The sequence below is a fragment of the Grus americana genome, chromosome 1 (genome assembly GCF_028858705.1).
Source record: "Grus americana isolate bGruAme1 chromosome 1, bGruAme1.mat, whole genome shotgun sequence".
Classification (NCBI taxonomy): Eukaryota; Metazoa; Chordata; class Aves; order Gruiformes; family Gruidae; genus Grus; species Grus americana.
This window is the reverse complement of record NC_072852.1, coordinates 185,220,035-185,241,096: the sequence shown is the minus strand read 5'-3', so window position 1 is coordinate 185,241,096 and position 21,062 is coordinate 185,220,035. Positions and strand designations below refer to the sequence as shown.

The 21,062-nt window shown below is 42.9% G+C and overlaps 1 protein-coding gene across 1 annotated transcript; it reads right to left on the bottom strand.

The window, feature by feature from the left end:
- Positions 1-1,051: 1,051 nt before the first annotated feature.
- On the bottom strand, positions 1,052-16,767 carry RGCC (regulator of cell cycle). The gene is made up of 5 exons (XM_054812719.1): positions 16,619-16,767; positions 16,260-16,439; positions 6,241-6,348; positions 3,323-3,385; positions 1,052-1,655 (listed from the first exon to the last, which is right to left on the bottom strand). The coding sequence occupies exons 1-5, from the start codon at positions 16,713-16,715 to the stop codon at positions 1,648-1,650; spliced, it is 456 nt and encodes a 151-aa protein (XP_054668694.1). The 5' UTR covers positions 16,716-16,767; the 3' UTR covers positions 1,052-1,647.
- Positions 16,768-21,062: the final 4,295 nt, after the last annotated feature.

Here is a 21,062-nt window from a genome sequence, read left to right as displayed (position 1 = left end):
TTGAACCATCCCACTTTAATTCATTGATTTTATAGTTAACCTACAGCAACATGAAAGTTCACATTCCTAAATCGGTTCACTATTTCTATTCTAAAGGACGATTTACCAACTGTAGGAAACACTGGAGTTTTCCCTCTTCAGAAACATACTCCTCCATCTTACATTGCCTTGCTGTCTGAAAGAAGGAAAAATCCCACACAACCACCTCAAGGTCATTTCAGACTGATTAAAATGTACCCAGTTCAGAATTTCATTTTTTTTTACCAACAAATAAAACTGGAAAAATCATATGGTGTTTAAAAAGACCCAAATGTTTTGGTCAATTTTTAGGAAATCTAAAGCAGGGAGATAGATTTGCATCATCCTCATGGTGTTCCCATTAGCAAACACACAGTAGAGCTTCCCCTTACTGCAGAAGACAGGTCCAAATCCATCTTTTAAGGTCCCACCTGGCTTGCAGCTGTGCCACAGGTACAGACACATCCTTCTCTAGGCACAGACACAAAGATAACAACAGACCAAAGAAGTACAATATCTGAATCGCTCACTACCTTGCTTTGGTCAAAATAAAACATGGAGTTCAAACAAGCCCAGCTCACTCGTCTGAACAGATTAGAGAGCAATCGCATGAGCAGCTCAGGCAGCAGAGCTAAGTGTAATGCCTGCAGCAGCTGGAGCAGAGCTCACATAATGACATCTCCAGTGCCTAACGCATATGGAAAGAATCAGGTTCCTTGTAAAAAAATACAGGTTCACCTTCTACTCTTTCAGCATAACACTGATGACCAGGAAGCCTTTTTAAAGTGGTAGACTGTTTTGGACCCAAGGGTCTGGTATCAGAAACATCCAGACACTTAAGTATTTTCTTGGTGCTACAGGATCTCCATACCTTTAAACCCGTGGGCCTAAATGTCTGACCTCCCAATTAGTACTTCATGTAGAATGGTATGTAATTTTAAAGCTAGCTTTCACATGGGGTTGGAAATAGGTGTTATTGCTCAGATCTGTATTAAGCCAATGTTATTTCGCTTGTATTAAAGCAAATCTGAAGTAACAGTTTGACCAATTTTATTTTCCTGATTGTATTAATTTTACATAGTACAAAATTATCTTATTTAAGCAATTTGAAAACAAAAACATGAAGTGCCACATGAAGCCAGCATAACACATTTTGTCTAACAGGAAAAATACACCCTTATCAGATATTTTAAAGCTCAATGTTTTCAATAAGAGCTTAATTTGTACTTAGGTTTCAGAGTTTGCATGTTCATGTGAAGCTTTCAGACATCTGGATTCCAATGCAGGGTTTATTTGTGTACAAAAATATATTACAATGGAAAAAAGCATTAGAAGTTCTCAACTATATAAAATTACAAATATTTTCATCAAAGCAACTTTAAATTAAAAATGAAGCTATATTTTAAAGAAAAATACAGCTGCAATACTTAAGCTGTCTTATTCCATCTGCTGCAAAGTAATAAAACTGATGTTGCCAGTTAAATACTTGTAGGAGTTTATGAAGGTTATGTTCAGAAGGTGAATAGCTGGGGTAGCAAAGTTATCAGACAAGGGCAGCAGTTCTCAGTGACTGATGTCACTTCTCCTTCAGAGGACATTCACAGGCAAGCACAATGCCAAAGATTCATTTCACATACCTGGAAATACAAAACAAGATCGTTAAGTTCTATATTAGCTAAGATTGCATGTTGCTGACATACCAGACACCCTATCTATGCCCAGCTTGCTAGACTGCCTGACAGGCCAAAATTATGCCTTTTCTTAATTAACACAAGAGACAAAAGGTTAGTGTGTAAAAAATTTAAGGCAATTACTGTTCTAACGAGTGCATTAGGCTTGAAAAGGCACCTGTACAAAGTTTGGTGTAACTTCAAGCCTATAAATACAACTCATTAAAATTGTGATGATAAATATCAGATGGAAGTTGGACTTTTTCCTCAGAGTTTCCATGTATAACAAAGATAGTGTATCACTAAGACAAGTGACACCATGTAAATGAGACTCTGCTGAAATAACTAGAGATTTGCTTAGTTTGGAGAAAAAAAAACCCACAAAAACCACTACAGCAGGTGGCAATCCCTGGCTTCACCTTAGATGAGCCTTGCAAGGGGACAATAAAACCAATATACTATAGGCAGCCCCTTAAGAGTTAGCTGCAACATGGCTGTGCAAGATACACCGATGTAAGTATTTGGTGGTCTGGGGGTTTCATTGCTCTATGCAAACCTTCAAACTCAGAAGTTTTTCAGAAGAGCAATTGGTCAATAAGGTTTCAGTGGTAAAGATGGAGTTAACTCAAGCATGTGTCCATGACAGAAGTCAGGAAACTAGAAATGTATTTTAAGTAAGAGAAGTGAAACCAGGATTAAGATACAAGACAGCAGGGAAGTAGGAAACTCATAAGGGCAGCTGTAATTGAGTTAAGTCCAAGGCAGATGGCCAAGGCTTCAAGAATTATAGGGAAGGGAAAATACCTAGTGAATACAAGAAACTCTCGGTTCATAGTTTATTGGGGGGTGGGGTGGGGTGGTGTTCATGCTGCTGTTTAGGTCTAGTCCTGCAGTTTGTTGTTTTGGGCTCTATAGTCTGGTTCCATACAAGAAACCCAAACCACAGTACCACGTCTGTAACAGCACAGGAAGAAGCAGAAAGAATAGGCAGAGTACATGGTTGGGAAGAGGAGAGCATTTTTTTGGTTTTGTTGTTTTTCTTTTAAAATCATAATGAAGAGCCTAGTACTGTAACTGGAAAATACAATTTCTAGATAGCGAAAGAGTTACCTAAATTCCCTTCCTGGTAAAGACAAGAACAAACAGGATTTTGACATTTAATCTAAGTCAATAGATGCAGATATCTGCTCCTTAATTTTTTCGTAAAACAAAGTCTTGAATAAAAGGGTTTCCCTCTCCTACAGTTATTCCTCCAGTTACTTAGCTTTATAATGAAGAAACAACCCCCCACTTTTTGGCTGAGTTTTGAGTATTTAAGAAAGTGATGTGTACTTGATCTATATACTTCAAGGAGGAGTGAATTGCAGCTGCCTCAGAGGTGAGGACGGAGGTTCATCAGCATACAGCCTTTGTCACACAAGCTAAACTGCATGCCGTGAACATTCAGGCAAAGACCAGAATTTAGTTTATTTTACCTTCTTATCCAAATAATGATCCATAGGACTAACAAACTAAAATGAAGCCACATTACATAAAACTATTACTACCCTTTGCTTCTCCCTCCCCTACACATTGGCTTTCATCACTCTTTGACAGTACCAAGTGAGATGTAGCCTACTAAAAAATCTACTTACTTGCTAGTGTCCTGTCAAGATCAGCAATGAATTCTTCCAGTTCTTTTGTGTCTCCAAGCTTTGCTGCAAAATAAGAGACTGTCAATACTACTTAGACATGACATCTTTCTCTGGCCAAAAGAAACAATAGAACCACACAATCCTCCAAATCACTTTCAGTGGTATCAAACAGGCTGTGGATGATTTTCAGTAAAGTTCAGTAGGGTTGGTGCAGTGTCCAAATGCATTCTTAGAAAACAGGGGAGACTGAATTAAAATTCTAGTTTTTATAGTTTTCCATTTGAAATAACCAAATCAATCTTCTGTTTGGTTTCCTTAAAAAGCAAAGGCTGAAGTGGAGAAAAAAAAGCTGTATGTCAACTAATCCATGTCCTTGCTACTGTGGGAGTCTTCTTTATTGCATCTATTCAGATACTGCATTCATGACCCTAATCAAACCTCGTCCAGTTAGCTCCCAGTCATACTCAAATCTAAGCCTCTTAAAACATGTCAGTATCAGTGGTTTGCTGTGATGTCAGATCCTTTGATCTTGGTCCATACGCTATAAATTTGGATCCAAACATCCATCTAAATTTCCACTCCTGAGAACATCACTGGTCCTATTGAATCTAGTTTTACTGCAAGTGGCTTCCTTATTTCTGTGGCCTATTCCAAGTCAGTTCCAACTATTTGTCTTTTTGCTCTCTCATCAGGAAGAGCATCTTGACCTTGTCAAGTATTTCCTGATGGTTTAACTGCTCTTATTTGCTACTTCTTAACTATTACTCATTATTTCTCCCTAGTCTCATGCTAATTAGAAAGCAAGCATTTAACTTGTTTTTTGTGACTGGTGTGGGGAACTAGAGGCCTGTCAGTCTGACTTCAGTGCCAGGGAAGGTTATGGAGCAGATCACCTTGAGTGCTGTCGCACAGCATGTACAGGACAACCAGGTGATCACGTCCAGTCAGCATGGGTTTATGACAGGCAAGTCCTGCTTGACAAACCTGTTCTCCTATGACAAGGTGACCCGCTTAGTGGATGAGGGAAAAGCTGTGGATGTTGTCTGCCTGGACTTTAGTAAAGTCTTCGACACCATTTACACAGCATTCTCCTGGAGAAACTGGCTGCTCATGGCTTGGACAGGTGTGCACTTCACTGGGTAAAAAACTCTCTGGATGGCCAGGCCCAAAGAGTTGTGGTGAATGGAGTTACATCCAGTTGGTGGCCGGTCACACATGGGGTTCCTCAGGGCTCAGGACTGGGGTCAGTTCTGTTTAACATCTGTATCAATGATCCAGACAAGGGGATCGAGTGCACCCTCAGTATGTTTGCAGACCACACCAAGTTGGGCAGGAGAGTTGGTCTGCTTGAGGGTAGGAAGGCTCTACAGAGGGACCTGGACAGGCTGGGTCAATGGGCTGAGGCCAACTGTACGAGGTTCAACAGGGCTTATTGCTGGGTCCTGCACTTGGGTCACAACGACCCCATGCAATGCTACAGGCTTGGGGAAGAGTGGCTGGAAAGCTGCCCAGCAGAAAAGAACCTGGGGGTTTTGGTGAACAGCTGGCTGAATATGAGCCAGCAGTGTGCCCAGGTGGCCAAGAAGGCCAACAGCATCCTGGCTTGTATCAGCAAGAGTGTGGCCAGCAGGACGAGGAAATGATCGTCCCCCTGTATTCAGCACTGGTGAGGCCACACCTCGAGTACTGTGTTGAGTTTTGGGCCCCTCACTACAAGAAGGACATTGAGGTGCTGGAGCGTGTCCAGAGAAGGGCAATGAAGCTGGTGAAGGGTCTAGAGCACAAGTCTGATGAGGAGCAGCTGAGGGAACTGGGGTTGTTTAGCCTGGAGAAGAGGAGGCTGAGGGGAAACCTCATTGCTCTCTACAGCTACCTGAAAGGAGGTTGTAGCCAGGTGGGTGTCAGTCTCTTCTCCCAAGTAAGAAGCGATAGGACAAGAGGAAGTGGCCTGAAGCTGCACCAGGCAAGGTGTAGATTGGGTACTAGGAAAAATTTCTTCACTGAAAGGGTTGTCAAGCATTGGGATAGGCTGCCCAGGGAAGTGATTGAGTCACCATCCCTGGAGGTATTTAGAAGACGTGTAGATGTGGCGTTTAGGGACATGGTTTAGTGGTGGACTTGGCAGTGCTAGGTTAACAGGTAGACTTGATGATCTTAAAGGTCTCTTCCAACCAAAACAATTCTATGATTCTATGGTCACTGTGGAAAAGACATGAAAGCATGGAAAACTCTTGAGTATCCATCTGAGAACACCAGCTGTAACAAAAGCACCATGTAGTACATATGTATGACTGTTCATTTATTGATATGTCTACTCCAGAGTTAATCTAAGTTAACCTGAATGAAACAAGCTCCTGGGGAGTTAGATCAGCTGCAGAACAGAAGCCACTTTTAAACAGCATGGCTACAAAGGAGGAAGGAATTACTAATATATAGATTGTATCAGTAGTGCAAGGTCTATATGGACCTGAGTAATTGCATTAACTCAAATGGCAGCATATAGCTTCAGAGGAGTCACCTACTGCACCCCTGCATTCAGGCTAAGTATTTCTGTCTATAGATGGGACACTTAAGCTACTTAGTTGCTTCAGTAAGAAGTAACACAAGTTAATTCTGAAGTGAAGTATTCTGTAAGGAGTACCACAATTCCTGATCAACCAAAAAACTCTAATGTTGTTTGGTGTTTCAAAATCAAAAGAGTTGCTGGGTCACCCCTGAAGACGTGTGGATGCAGCGTGCTATTGCTGTTTGTGATCAACACAATAATACTTGCACCTGTAGTGTGCTTAACAGTAATCCTTAGTTTTGTTGTCATTTTAAAAAAAGAGTCAATGCATGCATGTGAATCCTGGCTTACAGAAAGAAGCCTGCATAGTTGAGAATTAGGAAGAAAAGTCAACAGTTAAAACTAAGTTTACCTTTACATGGAGTTACTGATGGCGATGGCAAGCTTGGAGTAGATGCAGTTGGAGAGTTAAGCTTCTCATCACTGAGGCTGAAACTATTTCTGTAGAGTGAATCTGCACCTGTAAAAAAGTTACATTAAAGTAAAATTAACACCTTCTGCAATTTTGCAATAGACTTAAAAAAAAAGAGAAAAATGCGACATTTCCTACATGGGCTTCAACATCTGTAGAACTCAAATTTACAGACTTTACAGCCAGAGACAAATAAATCATCTACTGTGTGAAGGCTGTTGTTCCCACACCTACTGTCAAAAAGCAAGCAGTCCTAGACCCAGTCCTCACCCCCCAGTAAGGAAAGTGCAAGCTTTCCCTGCAGTCAGCATCATTTGGAAAATATTACAGGAATGGCAATTACTCCACATCCACTGAATTAGGCTTGGTATGACCTGCCTGATTCACAATATTCTGGGAAATTCTGATTACCCAAATTTTTCAAAAGCTATAAAAAAGCTGAATAAAGAGGTCCAGGACAAGGACAGTCCCCCAGAACAAAGAATATATTCAGCGTTGTCCTCATCCCTGAAGCAAACTCTCCCATTTCTCTGTACTATGCTGCTTTAGGTCTTGTGCTCTAGATAAATTGTATGGCATCTTTTAATTTTCTTTTATTCTGTAACTCTGGAGTTTGCAAATCAGTAAATCTGTACGAAAGATTTTCTGCAATCTTATTTTAGGTGGTCTTTCAAAGAAATCTTTTATATGCGATGGAAAGCAACAGGAAAGGTTCCAATACCATTCTGATATTCTTGGATTTTAGACAAGGTCTTAAGTTTCAAAAGTTTAAAAAAAAGGATCTTTTTCTTGTCTCTTTTCATAAAGAGTTCCATGATGCACAGTGCACACAAAGTATTAGTCATGGCTCCACTGGAAGGAAGAATTGTCATTGTGTTAGAGACACTAAAACTGCTGGTTCCCACAGTTTTGAGCCAGTGACCCAAAAACTGTAGTTCTACAAGAAATAAACCATTGTAATGTGAACATGGCAATAGTCTCCATTCATTTGGCACACTTTCTAGGAAATAAATGTATGTCTGATTATATGGGGTGGTGACTACCACTGCTTGCCATTGAAGCCAGCAATTTTGCCTACCTGCAGCACATGTAGCATTTGTCCTTGAAGCCCCAGCCTAGGGGGTGGTTACACTGCATTAAGTGTCAGAGTTGTCACACTTCCTTGAATGCCTGTCCCATTTGCTATGTCAGGAGATGACTACCTTAGTTCAGTTAAGGGCATCTTGCTGAATTAGCAAAAGGGGGCAGGACAACAGACTGCCTTGTCAAGATCTGCACATCTACACCTTCACTGAACACCACTACAATGTTTGCAGACAGCAAATGCCCCCTCCCTGGAAGTGTTCAAGGCCGGGTTGGATGGGGCTTTGGACAACCTGGTCTAGTGGAGGGTGTCCCTGCCCATGGCAGGGGGCTTAGAACCAGATGATCTTTAAGGTCCCTTCCAACCCAAACCATTCTGTGATTCTCTGAAATGTAGAGACTATCCTCTAGCTGACTACTCCTCTATTTTAAGTTCCCCCTATCTTTGGGAAGAATGCATGTCCATACCCCATCTCCTCTAGCCTGCTGTCTTTACCAGGACAAAAACACCTTCCACAGGAGTATACAGGTACAGTGACAAATCAGACCAGACAGGACAACTGTATCTAATAAGCCTGTCAGATGTTTACTCAGCCATAGGCTGACTGTCCATTTGTTTCTTCTATGAAAGCTTCCAACCCTACCTCTGTTGCAATATACACTGAAGAGGCTTGTGTGAGAAGCTTCAACCTGGAGCATTCTTCCTTTCACATGCATGTTGGCTCTCTACAGTACTGTTATCTTTCACAGTTCTCTTTGCCATTAGCTCAGATCCTGTTCCAGCAAATGCACATGCTACCTGCAGCACTGTGCAAATGCGAGCCATGATGTGAATGACATCTGTTGCCTGGGACTATTGCTTGCCCAAATCAGCCACCAGTTGATATTTCTTGTTTAGAAAGAGGGGTATGCTTCTTCATGCTAGCTTTTCGTTGTAATTTCTTTATCTTCACTCTTAAGTGCCTCTAACCCTCTAAACCTGAGTAGACCAAAACCAATCTGCTTGAAACTTCAGATACAAGAAAGATTTGATGAATACAACGCAGAATTGAGATAAATTTTAGACAGAAAAATGGAAAAAGAAGCTATTTTAAAAGTAGCTCCTAAAAAACATAAAACACAACCTAAAAGGGCAGGAGGAAATCTGACACTGCTCTGCAATGATGTGTGTCACCAGTGTTGTACTATACAATACAAACCCTGTACATTAATGGATTCAAATTAAGCATTAAAGGTATGACAAATTTCCTCCTGAAATGAGCTTACAGACCAACTTTCTACTAAAACCAGACTTATTTTCAGTCAAGATGCAAACCCTAGTGAACAAGAAACTTCAAAGGAAAAATTCTAGCTGTTCAGGACAAAACCACTACCATCACAAAAGCACCAAATAAATTGTAACATCTCACACAAATAGTCCTGTAGCCAAGAGTACCACTCACTGAAACACTGACAGAACAGACCAAAAGTAAGAAGCACTGTCCAGGTAATGTATTTGCAAAGAGCAGAATAAGAACTTCCAAATTATTTCATATTTTAAAGGTTTTTAGAGCTCGTTGAATTGATAAAAAATAACACTAACAAAACTGAGTGTTGTTTTAGTGTGGAGTCTATGCTACTAGTATTCAGACACCAAATGTAGCAATGCTGGGAATTTATATTACAAACCAATTGTTCTCGAACACCAAATCTAAAGCTTCAGTTGCTCTTATATACAGCCAGAATAAAAAGTTCTTTCTGTGAATGCTTGTGAGGGCAACTCAAATTACAAAAGCTTTAATAAGCCATTTAAATTGGCTGCAAACTATTCACACAATTCTTTTTATTTCTATCCACGTACACATCCAAGCTAGCACTCACCTTTCTTTTTGCAGTTTTCTCTCCAAACTCCTTCTATAAGCAGTTGACAGTGCTGACTGCTCACCTCGCAGTGTATTGAAACCAGAAAATGTTATTTCATACTGGCTTCAACAAACCTTATGCTGGGAAATATTTACAACTGGGCAAAGAGAAAATAAGACAGTACTGTTGCTTTAAATATCTGGATGTTTTTCTTCCAGTTTCAAAAGGTGAAATGTTTTCACAGAACAGTATTGTCTTCTGATGGGTTGCAATATTAATAGTTTCAGGAAAATATCCACATTTATCTTTCTCAAAAAGCAAAAATATACTTTAGCTACTGGCTGTGGCTTACATGTGCCACCAAGCAGCAGAAATACTGGTGATGGAAAGAGGAATGCAATGACTCTGCCATCAAGGTCATTATAACTGCCAAAAACAACGTACTGTTAAAAAAATACTTGTGATATCCATCACACAAAAATACCCACTTTGCCAAAGTGTGGCTGTAGGGCAGAAAGCTCTGGGAAAAGGACACTTTAGTCCTTGCTCTCTACTAGCTGCCACAGCCAAGACTTGCCCATTCACCTCCAGTAACAGCCCTTGGAAGATTTCCACTGCCACACAAATACAACATCCCCTGCAACCCAATAACCAGAGGCCAAGGATCTCTCGTCACTGTTGTCCTCCCTCATCCAGCCCCTTCTCTCTCACTGTGATGCAAGTTTATCTATTATTCATTACTTATTTTTCACTTTGTATTTTGATTCTACTGCCTGCACACATATATAAACTATGCCACTTCAGTTGTTTTAGAACACACTCCACAATACTGTCTCCTTAAAAAAAAAAACCAAACCTTAAAAATCTGAGATTTAAGCTACTGAGTTGACTTACATGAGTTAAACTAAGCCAATAGCTGCAAAATTAGGGGGTTGGAATAAATATGGGTATATTTTACTTTGGCAAAGTAATCTGTAGTTAGTATTGACCTTTGCTGTTCCAGTATATGGTTAAACCACAAAGAAAAACCACGGCAATACCATGTAAATATATAATGTCCCCATGAAATGAGCAATTGAAAGGTTCTGGGCAGTAGTTAACTGAAGGAGAAAAACCTCAAACTTCTCATTTTAAAACAGACAACGGAAAAGTTCAGCTGTCTGTCATCTTTAATATTATGCTCTTTCTAGTACGATAGTTCAGGATACAATTTTAAAGAGCACTGAGTCGGTAAAAAATTTACTGCAGTTTTCAGTGGGGAGAGTTTTAGAAGAAAAAAAATAAGTTACATCCCTAAAGTTTTCAGAGAGGAGCTTTAAAATTCCACTTAAGTCTCTACAAGCCATGAATTTGTTATAAAGCAATAGTTCAGCATTTAAGGAACAGACTGCACGACTCATTCCTAGTCAGAATATAGCCGACTTGCTAAAATAATAAAAAGAGATAAAGTCAGGAATTTCCAATGGCAACAGTAGAAGTGAGAAATATTCATGATGCAAAGAGCTTGTTTCACAATACGCATGTTGCTGCCCTCAAGGATAGTGTTTATTTTTATCATAATCACAGTTACACTTGGCTGCATTGTTTATTTTTCATGTTTTTTGCCTAGCTAACAAACATCTGTTCCAACACTGACACAAAAATCACACCTTTTCACTACCTGCATGTCTAGGCTTCATGATTTAAGAGATTTCAAATCACATAGTTACAAGGAAGTTATCTAGGAAGCCTGAAATTCAGATGTACAAGCGTGTTTTCTCATTATATACAAAGCTTACCTTTCCACTCCCCCCCAAACACTTACGATCTGTGAGGCAGTGTTTCCAACTCCACCCTTCCCCTTTACTAATGCTTCCTTTCTAAAGTGTAAGGGAAACAGGTATGCTGGAAAGGTTAAGAACAGGAAATCTTAAAAAAAGCACATTTCTCATTAAATTGAAATACCTGGAGAGAAGCCTAGGCACCTGGAGTTTCTTACTTTTTAATGTATCAGTAATTTAATAAAACATTATTTCTCAGATGATTTAATAAAAAGGTTATTTCTCCATGAGAGTCTTGCTTCGGTTTTTTTCATTATAAATATTGTATTGCCTTCTTGTTAGAGACAGTCAATGAGAAGTTCGCAGAAACAATCTACTTCCTTAAAACATTCTCCTCTTCATCATACAAGACTGGGATTTGCTGCTAAAACCAAAGGCTCACCTTCCCCACATTCTATCTCTCATAGCAGATATGCCTATAGAAGAGTTTAAGAGTGGTGCAGCCATACACTGATGGTTTCAAGATAAACTCTACCAAATTCTAGCGATGCACAGTTCAATATCTTTTCTAAGACTGCAGTAGCATCTTAGCCTACAGCAGTCCCCGATGGCCCCGTCCCTTCCATCATGATTTTTATCTAGTTACTTTCTGAGTATGTAAAATTTTAACATTCACAATACCTTAAGGCAATACATTTTACAGTTTAACAATACACTGTGAGAAGAAATAGCTCCTCTTTTTCTTGAAACATGCTGATTTAATTTGATTTCCTCATACTGGGTGAGGTAGCAGTCACTTTCCTAATGTCACTTAGGATTTTCTGGAAGACTAGCTTGTCCCCACCCAAGTCATGTCTCCTTTGGGTTCACAGTCCCAGTCTAGTCACTTGGAAACTATTTGATTTCTTCAATCATTTCTGTTGCCTTTTTCTACAACATATTGCAAATGTAAGCAGGCTCTTCAGAAGGACAGCTGCAGTATTAACAGTGGCTTATGCTTCACCTCTAATGCCTCCACGATCTAGAACAACTACACAGAGACATCCATGGCACATAACCACGAATGCTTGCATTACACCAGGCATTGGGTACTAATGGATATTGTACAACCCCTTAGTAAACCTGCACCTGCTCGATTCTGAAATGATAAAATTAAGAGTTCTAGATGCAGTCAAGGTCTTTCGTGGTGTTTAAAAGCCAGGAGGTATTTCTCAGAAAGCATTTACATGATCCTAAAAATAGCTATGAAGATGCACTCATACAGCCTGCAGTGTAAGAATTGAATCAATATATTTATTTTGCAATGCTTTTAACAGAGAGGCTGGAAGCTGAACCTGTCTCAAGAAAACACATCTGGAGTTAGAAGTGTGAAACATTTCTGAGAGCAAAACAGATGACCATTCAGCTTTTTGGTGTCGGTAAAGCTTTGGCACAAGAAATGTTAAAGCACTTCCCTTCACAACCTCTCATAAAGTCCAAGTTTCTATTCATTATCCTAAGCCTAAACTTGGAAGACTGTCCTGACATTGCCATATACTGTACTAGCACAATGCACTGAGCAGACACACAATTTACACAGGCAAGCCTGCACTTTTCTCTGCAAGCTTATTCCAACTCACAAGAAGCAAATGAGATCTGTAAGAGTTTGTCAATATAGCTGCATCTACACTAGTGGCTTTTGCCAGCACAGCACTCACTAACACAAATCCTATTTTAACACAACCAACACATACTGTAAACAGCAGAGAGTTATAAGGTATCCCTCCACTTAGACGTTTCAGCATGATTAATAACCTAAAGTGCAAAGCTGTTGTACTTTGATTCAGTTGAATACATCAAACTGAAACATAATTGGTACTCACAGTCCAGCAACAAAAGGATGTCTGTTGGAGTAACTCACCAGTTGCATCATGATTTCCAGCACTGACCCAATCAGCTGAAGTAGTTAACGTAATACTTGTGGGCCAAGAACGAAGATCATGAACATCTGCACATGTGAGCCTTTCTATAAGTGTAAGGTTTAGAGTCCATTGTGTTATGTACAATACTTAACCATGGCCAAGATAGACCTCATCCAAAGATCATTTAGTCAAATAACAGGACAAAGTGTGGGAAAGCCAAGTACTATCATGCTCATTTTCCACAGTAGTGTCTTCAAACTCTTATTTTTTCTTAAGAGCCTGAAATATGTAATATAAGAATTTCAATTAGTACTTTTGGAGCTAGCTCCCTCAAGAGGAGATTTTAATGTTAGAAGCAGTATTTGCAGGATTAACTATATTGATAAAGAACTTTTGCAAATATTTCTGTTAAATTAAATGGGCTCATCCTCATGGCAGAAACACCAGGGGAGGAAAGGCTTTCCCTACCCCACTAAACAGTATTGCTTGTGTGTGACCACTTGATATCTATTACTAACTTCTCACAAAGCTGAATTTAAGACTGATTCGGGCCCTCAAAACAAATAGTTGCAACAGCTTAAAATGTTACCTCCCCTTCAGTCCCACCCTAGACTCAAAAGATACCACTGCAGGAGTGGCCGAAAGATACATAACGCCTAACCTTCAGCCACACCATATCAGTTAGAAGCGTTAGATTAACCAACGAACAAGAGGAGATAGTACTAAAATACAATAGCCTGAACTGTTCTATACATACATGACAAAGTGTACTTGGAATAGTCTTGGCACTGGATAACAAGATTTTGCAAAGGCATAGTCTTCATGAACGAGAGGATCATTCAAACTATCCACAGATAACATTGTTGGAATTTCTTTTGCATTGCTACAGATTCATGTTGTCAGAACTTGCTCTTTCAGCCCAGTTTCTCCTTGATCCTGTAGTGGTGTTTACCTAAGCATTACCATGGGAATAGCAAGGTAATGAATTCAGCACTACACTTGCACTAAACAGTAGAGACCAAAGGAAAGGTAAACCTAGGGGGGAAAAAAAACCTTGAGTTTGAACAGAAAGAGCCTGGGTAAGTAGGAAGCTCCCTGTATCTATTCTTAGAATAGATATAGGGAGCGTAGCTGGATTACATCAGACACTGGAGCCTGTTTTATAAAGGAGCTCTTCATAAATCTGCAATTCCTCCCCAGTCCTACTATAACTTCAAAATAAGTTGTCTGCACTGAATGATGCCTTTAGGAAGAAGTGTTTTACTTGGCTTTTTCTGAGAAATGAGGAGAGCTGGCTATTTTTCTGTTTCCCTTCCCTTAAACATATCCTCATACACTTGACACTGTTGGATGCCAATAGGTCACTCCTAGTGCACCCTCCTGGTCCAGTATATACCAGTATCCAGAAGGCAGTGACTTTGATTTCACCAGAGCTGCCTTTCAAATGATGTATCACCAAGGGAAAACTCCAGCACAGGATAGGATTTGGAAGCTTGACAAGTTCCTCATACAAGATCCTTGAGGACTTTGTATAGAGCCATCAAACTCTGTCTATCCTGCTATCCCATTAATGCCTTCAGCCTAAATCAGTGCAGATTTGAGACACAGATTTTTATTTTCCAGATCTTGCTGAAGATCTGGTCTGCCTATTTACATGAGCATGCTGTTTCTCACCAGGCCTCCTGCCCTACCAGAGAACACCATCATCTTCCTCCAAAGGTCCTTCCTGTCAATCTTAACAGAGAAATTTTAAGCAGTATTTAAGTCTTCTGAGCCACATCAGACACGCTAAGCAACTACAGTTGGCTACCTATGCAAGAAGAATAAGTTCTTGATACGGTGGGGGTTTTTTTTTTTATGGTTTTCTCAACAGTAGATTATTTTACTCTATCATTCTAAGTGTCTCATTTGTGATGAGAGTATGTGAGAGGTCAATATATTGCAATACTGAAAATTGCCCAAGAAATAGTAACATGAGGGCTGTGTTGCTGCAGTTAGTAACAGACTTAGATTTGTAACACAGCTCACATACTTCATCAGCTTGACTCACAAAAGGCATACCTCACCTTATACACCCTTGGCCATCCAAAAGGCTAGCACCCAGCCTAAAGTGGGCACACATTTCTAAATCTTCCTCAGAGGGAGAAAGATACAAGGAGTAATTCACCCATTACATTATGAAACAGCTGAACAGCTATTATCTCCACTGACTACAGAAAAAAAACCAAAAGCACTGCTAGGCAAGGTATCCAAGCTCAGGGCAGGTAAAGCATTACCTGTCTACGAAATAAAATTAATCCTACCCATGATGATGAAATAAAGGACTCTGATAATATAGAGAGGCTATACTCTCACAGCTTAAGTACTAGGAAGATCATATCAATGTTTTAGTGCTAAGTCAACAGAACTGCACAGTAAGTCCCTGAACTGATAAAGATGCACAACAGAAATTAAAGAAGCACTTTTATTCTAAATAGCTGAAAAAAAGATAAGTTTCATAAAGCTCCCTGTACAGTTAGGAACTAAAATAGTGGGTATAGTTTATTTTTATCAGAACTTACTTCTGACAAAGTAGCCCTTGAGTCTACTGCTCCTGAGGAGAACAGCAGTTTCCAGCCTCACTGTCTGGAAGAATAAAGATGTTCTCTCTCCCTGATTAGCAAAAAAATAAGAGAGGTAAAACTTTTTTCCAAGTTAACTAGAAAAAAAACTTAGTTCCACTTCTATGTTTTCTTGCTCAAAGGAGGTCTATAAGTCGGTTTCTGCTTCCCACCCTTCTTGTGCTGTGTTCTGCGTGCACCATTCATACATGTCCCGTATACTTTGGTGCAAGTTAACTTATAATTATCACCTACAAAACACTGATAACACTAAACTAGAAACCTGGATGAGTTTCAGTCTCTTCTGGAAAGTGCACTTTAGCTCAATCTCTTTCGACTGATACTTCAGCTACTGAGATAGGTTAACAGGGACTGTCGTTGTAAGGGACTTTTTTTTTTTTTTGAAGAGGGCGGGACGCCTCGGTGTTTAAGCAGCCGGGCTGGCAGCTTCAGCTTGTTCTGCAGCGAGCTTCCCGGCTCTGGAGACGGCCTTGCCGTGGCTGCTCCCCAGCGACTCTCGCCCTCCCTCCCGCCTCTGCTGTTCAATATCAGGAGAATAAAACCAGCGGGGCCAGACTTCTCATCCTTGCGACTTCTAACCCAGAAAGTAAATGAAAGAGCATTGATGAAAGTCGGGTTTCTCGTTTGGAGATCCCTGCTTCTCTCAAGGAGGGGGACGCGCTGATTTAACACCCGATTTTGATTCCCCCCCCTCCCCCCGCCTCCGGGACGGGGCACGGCTGGGACAGACGGACGGACCGACCGACACTCACTCTCCGAGTCGCTGAGGCCGCTGCTGTCGCTGACACTGGCGCTGCTCCGCCGCTTCATGCGCTCCAGGTGCTCGCCGTAGTGGAAGCGGCGCCGGCCGGCGGGGCAGGAGAACTCTTCCAGCACCGCGTCGAACTCCCCCAGTGCCTCCGCCAGGCCCCCGCCGCCGTCCTCCCCCAGCACTGCCGTGCGGCGGCGGCAGCGTGAGGGTCCGCCGGGCGCTGCCCGCCCCCGGACCCCCGCGCTGTGAGGGGAGACCCGCCGCCCGCCCCCCCACACCCCTCGGCGTCCCGAGCCCCCCCACCCCGGCGGAGGGGAGGGGAAAGGGTCCCGCCGCGCCCCCTCAGCCCGCCGCTCCCACCTTGACCCGTCGGCCGCTGGGCCTGAGGAGACTTCATGGCGGTGGCGGGCGGAGGTGCCCCACCACCGCTGCCTCCCCTGCCTCCCGCCGCCAGCATAAGCGGCCCGATACTGCCGCCGCCGCCTCTTATAGCCCGCCCGGGCTGGGGGCTGAGGCGGAGGGGGCGGGAGGGGGAGGTGGCACCGTGGCCCGGCCCGGCCCTGCCCTGCCCTGCCCGCCGCGGGGGACTAGGCGGACGGTGCAGGTGCGCCGTGGCGGGGGCGGGAAGCGCCACGGCCTGCAAACCGGCATGGATGCTTGGCCGGAGGCTGGGGTTTCCAGACAACTGGAGTCCCTCTAACAGTTCACCGCTACCACAAGCGGGAAGTATCGCCCCTCGTCCTCCAATCGTCACCCCTGACAGCGGGATCATGTCTTCTTCTGGCTGGTTCGGTTTGCTAACCCCAACTATTTGTGGTTCAGGAGGGGGTGTCCGCACTGGCATTGCGCCCGGCTGCTGGTGGAGGGTACAATGAGCATCCAAGCCAGCTGCAAGGAGGGAATCACAAAAACACACGGCTGGACCATCCTTACCCAGCCCCATGGCTACTAGTCGCTGTGGGTATGGCGCAGGAGGAGGAGGCAGCAGCCCGCCTTGCCTCGCTTGGTTTACCCTTGCAGCGAGCCTGCGGCCTTGCACGCCACGTGGCTTCAGCCACCGCCCCCCATCGCCACTTCCCCATCGCTGCCTGCCGCCCCGCGTTCTGCTGGCATCTGTCTGTGGTTATTGCTCAGCTCCACCCGTTAGCGAGCTATGAACATGGCCACGGGGGCAGCTGGGCCCATTCGTTACAGAGGGTGACCTGAGGAGAGGAGCAGATGGCGGGGGTGACATGAGGAGCTGCTCGAGCACAGGGAGCCATGGCCCCAGCTGCGCCGGCCAGGGCGTTCTCCAGTGGAGAGCTTTCCTCATTCTTAGGAGAAGATATTAGCACTTGTCCTGAAGTCAGGTTAACCTGATGTTTATACATGCCATAGCTACCGAATATTGCTCTTGTGCTGCCTCACTCATTTTAAATAAAAGCTGTCTGAGCAGGTAAAATACCAGTTCTGTTAAATACTCGTTGGGGAAGACTGTCATATTTAGTTACAGCCAGTAATACTGAAAACAGGCATCAGGTGCTATTCCATGTGTATGCGTCAGGAGCTATGATTATGTTTGTGTGTTGATGAGAATATCTAGAATTAAAACAGAAGAGTTGAGGACAGGGAGAGGGAAGAAAAAAATCTCTGAAACTTCTTGATGTTTTCAGACATGTTGTCATTGCTCCTGCAAGATACAAAATGAGAAAAACAATATTCTAGACAATAAACCATCTGTATCTAACAGATTTGTTCACTTCTCCTTACTGGCTGATGGGGATGCATTTATTTATTTTTGCAGTGGATCAAAAGAAGTTCTTATGGTGAAGTTCAATTGTTATTTATTCTGCGGCTTCCTCCTTTCTTGCGGTCTTCCTCTGATTTTCTTCCTGCTAATAACAGTGGCTACAAACAATCCTTTTTGAAGACTGTAGTGATACAGATGGAAAGCGAGGTTAAAAAGTAGGGAACAAGGAGATACGAGGACACGACATCAAGAGCACGAGCAGGATGAAAAACGAGACACAAGGCAGAAAGGACAACTGTCGAGCACATGACTAAGTAGTACTCACAGCCCCAAAAGACCTGGCCCTGCAGCTGATAGCAATTCTCTTTTGCCCAACCACCTTGACAAATGATCAACCCTACTGTCCACACACATCCCCACCAAGCACTGGTTATTTAGTCCCATGCTTGGTTGTATAGCAAGACATGACGTAGGGGCAAAAGATGTTTTAGCTTAAGCTTGAATCTATCCATTTGGTGAGGAATACAGGCAAAATAACCAAAGGCTAAAAGTTCTCCTGTGCTCTATTAGTTCTCCTAAAGATGGTCAAGATGGTCACAGCTGCCTGGGACAGAGTCTTAGGTCACGTCACAAAGAAAGAGCACACATGCAGGATGGTGAAGCTGTACAATAAGGATTGAATTGTTCAGGGGCCTTGCTGCCACAAAAAGGGGAATTACTTGCTCTATTTCTTCCTTCTTGTACTCCTGGCGTAGACCTCCTGCACATCTTTTGTGGCAGGTTTGTCTCATCTTCTGCTGAGCCAATTCAGCATGTTAGAACTGCAGAAAACTAATCCAGCAAAAATCATAGAATGGTTTGGTTTAGAAGGGACCTCAAAGATCATCTAGTTCCAACCCCCCTACTGCGGGCAGGGACACCTTCCACTAGACCACATTGCCCAAAGCCCCATCCAACCTGGTCTTAAACACTTCCAGGGATGGGGCCTCCACAACCTCTCTGGGCAACCTGTTCCAGTACCTCACCACCCTCACAGTAAAGAATTTCTTTCCAACATCTAATCTAAATCGACCCTCCTTCAGCTTAAACCCATTACCCCTTGTCCTGTCACTACACTCCCTCATAAACAGTTCCTCACCATCTTTTCTGCAGCCTCCCTTCAGGTACTGGTAAGCCGCAATTAGATCTTCCCGGATCTGCCTTTTCTCCAGGCTGAACAACCCCAACTCTCTCAGCCTGTCTTCACAGGAGAGGTGCTCCAGCCCTCTGATCAGCTTCGTGGCCCTCTTCTGGACTCGCTCCAGCAGCTCAATGTTTCTCTTGTACTGGGGCCCCCAGAGCTGGATGCAGTACTCCAGGGGGAGTCTCATGAGAGCAGAGTAGAGGGGCAGAATCACCTCCCTCGACCTGCTGGTCACACTGCTTTTGATGCAGCCCAGGACACGGTTGGCTTTCTGGGCTGCAAGTGCACATTGCCAGCTCATGTTGAGCTTCTTGTCCACCAAGAACCCCAAGTCCTTCTCCTCAGGGCTGCTCTCAATCCATTCTCCGCCCAGCCTGCATCTGTGCTTGGGATTGCCCCAACCCACATGCAGAACCTTGCACTTGGCCTTGTTGAACTTCATGCGGTTCACAGGGACCCACCTCTCCAGCCTGTCAAGGTCCTTCTGGATGGCATCCCCTCCCTCCAGCGTGTCAACCACACCACACAGCTTGGTGTCATTGGCAAACTTGCTGAGGGTGCACTCAATCCCACAGTCCATGTCGCCGACAATGTTAAACAGTGCTGGTCCTACTACCAACCTCTGAGAAAGTGAGTAATTTTCTGTTGGACTGAGTTGAATGGGCTCAGCTCAGGTAGGTGAGCTCCGGGGCTGATAAAAAGAGAGAGCGGATGGGGATGTGAGTAGAAGAAAGAGAACAACTGCTTCCCTGTAGTGATACAAGAGTTTATCCCTGGCCTTCTCTTTAAATTATTATTTTACATTCAAATTTACAATTTTCAGAATCATTTCTAGGCATGCTGAAGAAATTATTCCATAAACTTCCCTTCTTTACAGCCATGTGTTTGGGAATCTTCTTTCCTTAAGAAAACCTGGGCTTAAAAGTCCTTGGTCAGGTTTACTGTTCCATAGACAATTCTCTTAACATTTCTTCCAGCAAATACTCATGTTTTCTACTGCAGCTCATTCTTTCCTCTAAGCAGCCTGTGATTCCACTGAATGCAGCTGAGAATCAGCTGGTGAATTTTCATCTTCTGCATAAACCATTAGCTTATACATGAGGGAACAAAGATAGACTTTTATGCCTATCTGTTTTATGTTATAGACCATATAGCTGTGCATCTCCATAAGTATTCTTGAAGGACCCCAACATGCTCCTACTGAATTAGATGCATTTTTGCCATTGATGCCAACAGGAGCAGCCTGCATCTGGCAAAATGAAGAGGTCACTTTTAAGCGCAGTGCCCTGAAACACTGCAGACCGATGCGTCAGGCTGCTCTTGTTTATCGGTGGAAACATCTAACGCAACTCGTAATGTAAACCTCAGCTACCGAATCCCTCCCTTCTTCTAGGCAGCCGTCCAAGGTGTATTTAAAGTGAATTTCTTCTTGACCATTCGACACAGTGTCTCCAGATCCTCCTCAGCTGGTGATGCAATGTTTACAGCGGTTTCCTCCTGCATTTTTAACCTCACAAACTTGTAAGCCACACAGCTATTTAAACCAACAAATCCTGTCTGCAAATATGCTTCAGGAAAAGACTTTTAAAACATTAGCAGGTACTCTGACATAGCCAAGTTGCAAGGACTCACAAGGTACTAGTCTTCTAAGTGAAACATGGAGTAATTTGGGACACAAAACCTTGTGTTGCTACACCAAAGAGGATCCTAGGACTGGTTTACACAGGCACTGGTGCTGCAGGTTGACTAATCTAGTGGTTTTCAAAGCATGGCCCAGAGAGGCCTACAGATCCATGAACAACTTCTGAGGCATTCATGTAGGACAGGGAAAAAAAGAAAGGCAAATTTACTGGGAGTAGGTTAAAATTCACAGTACATATGCAGCCCCATAT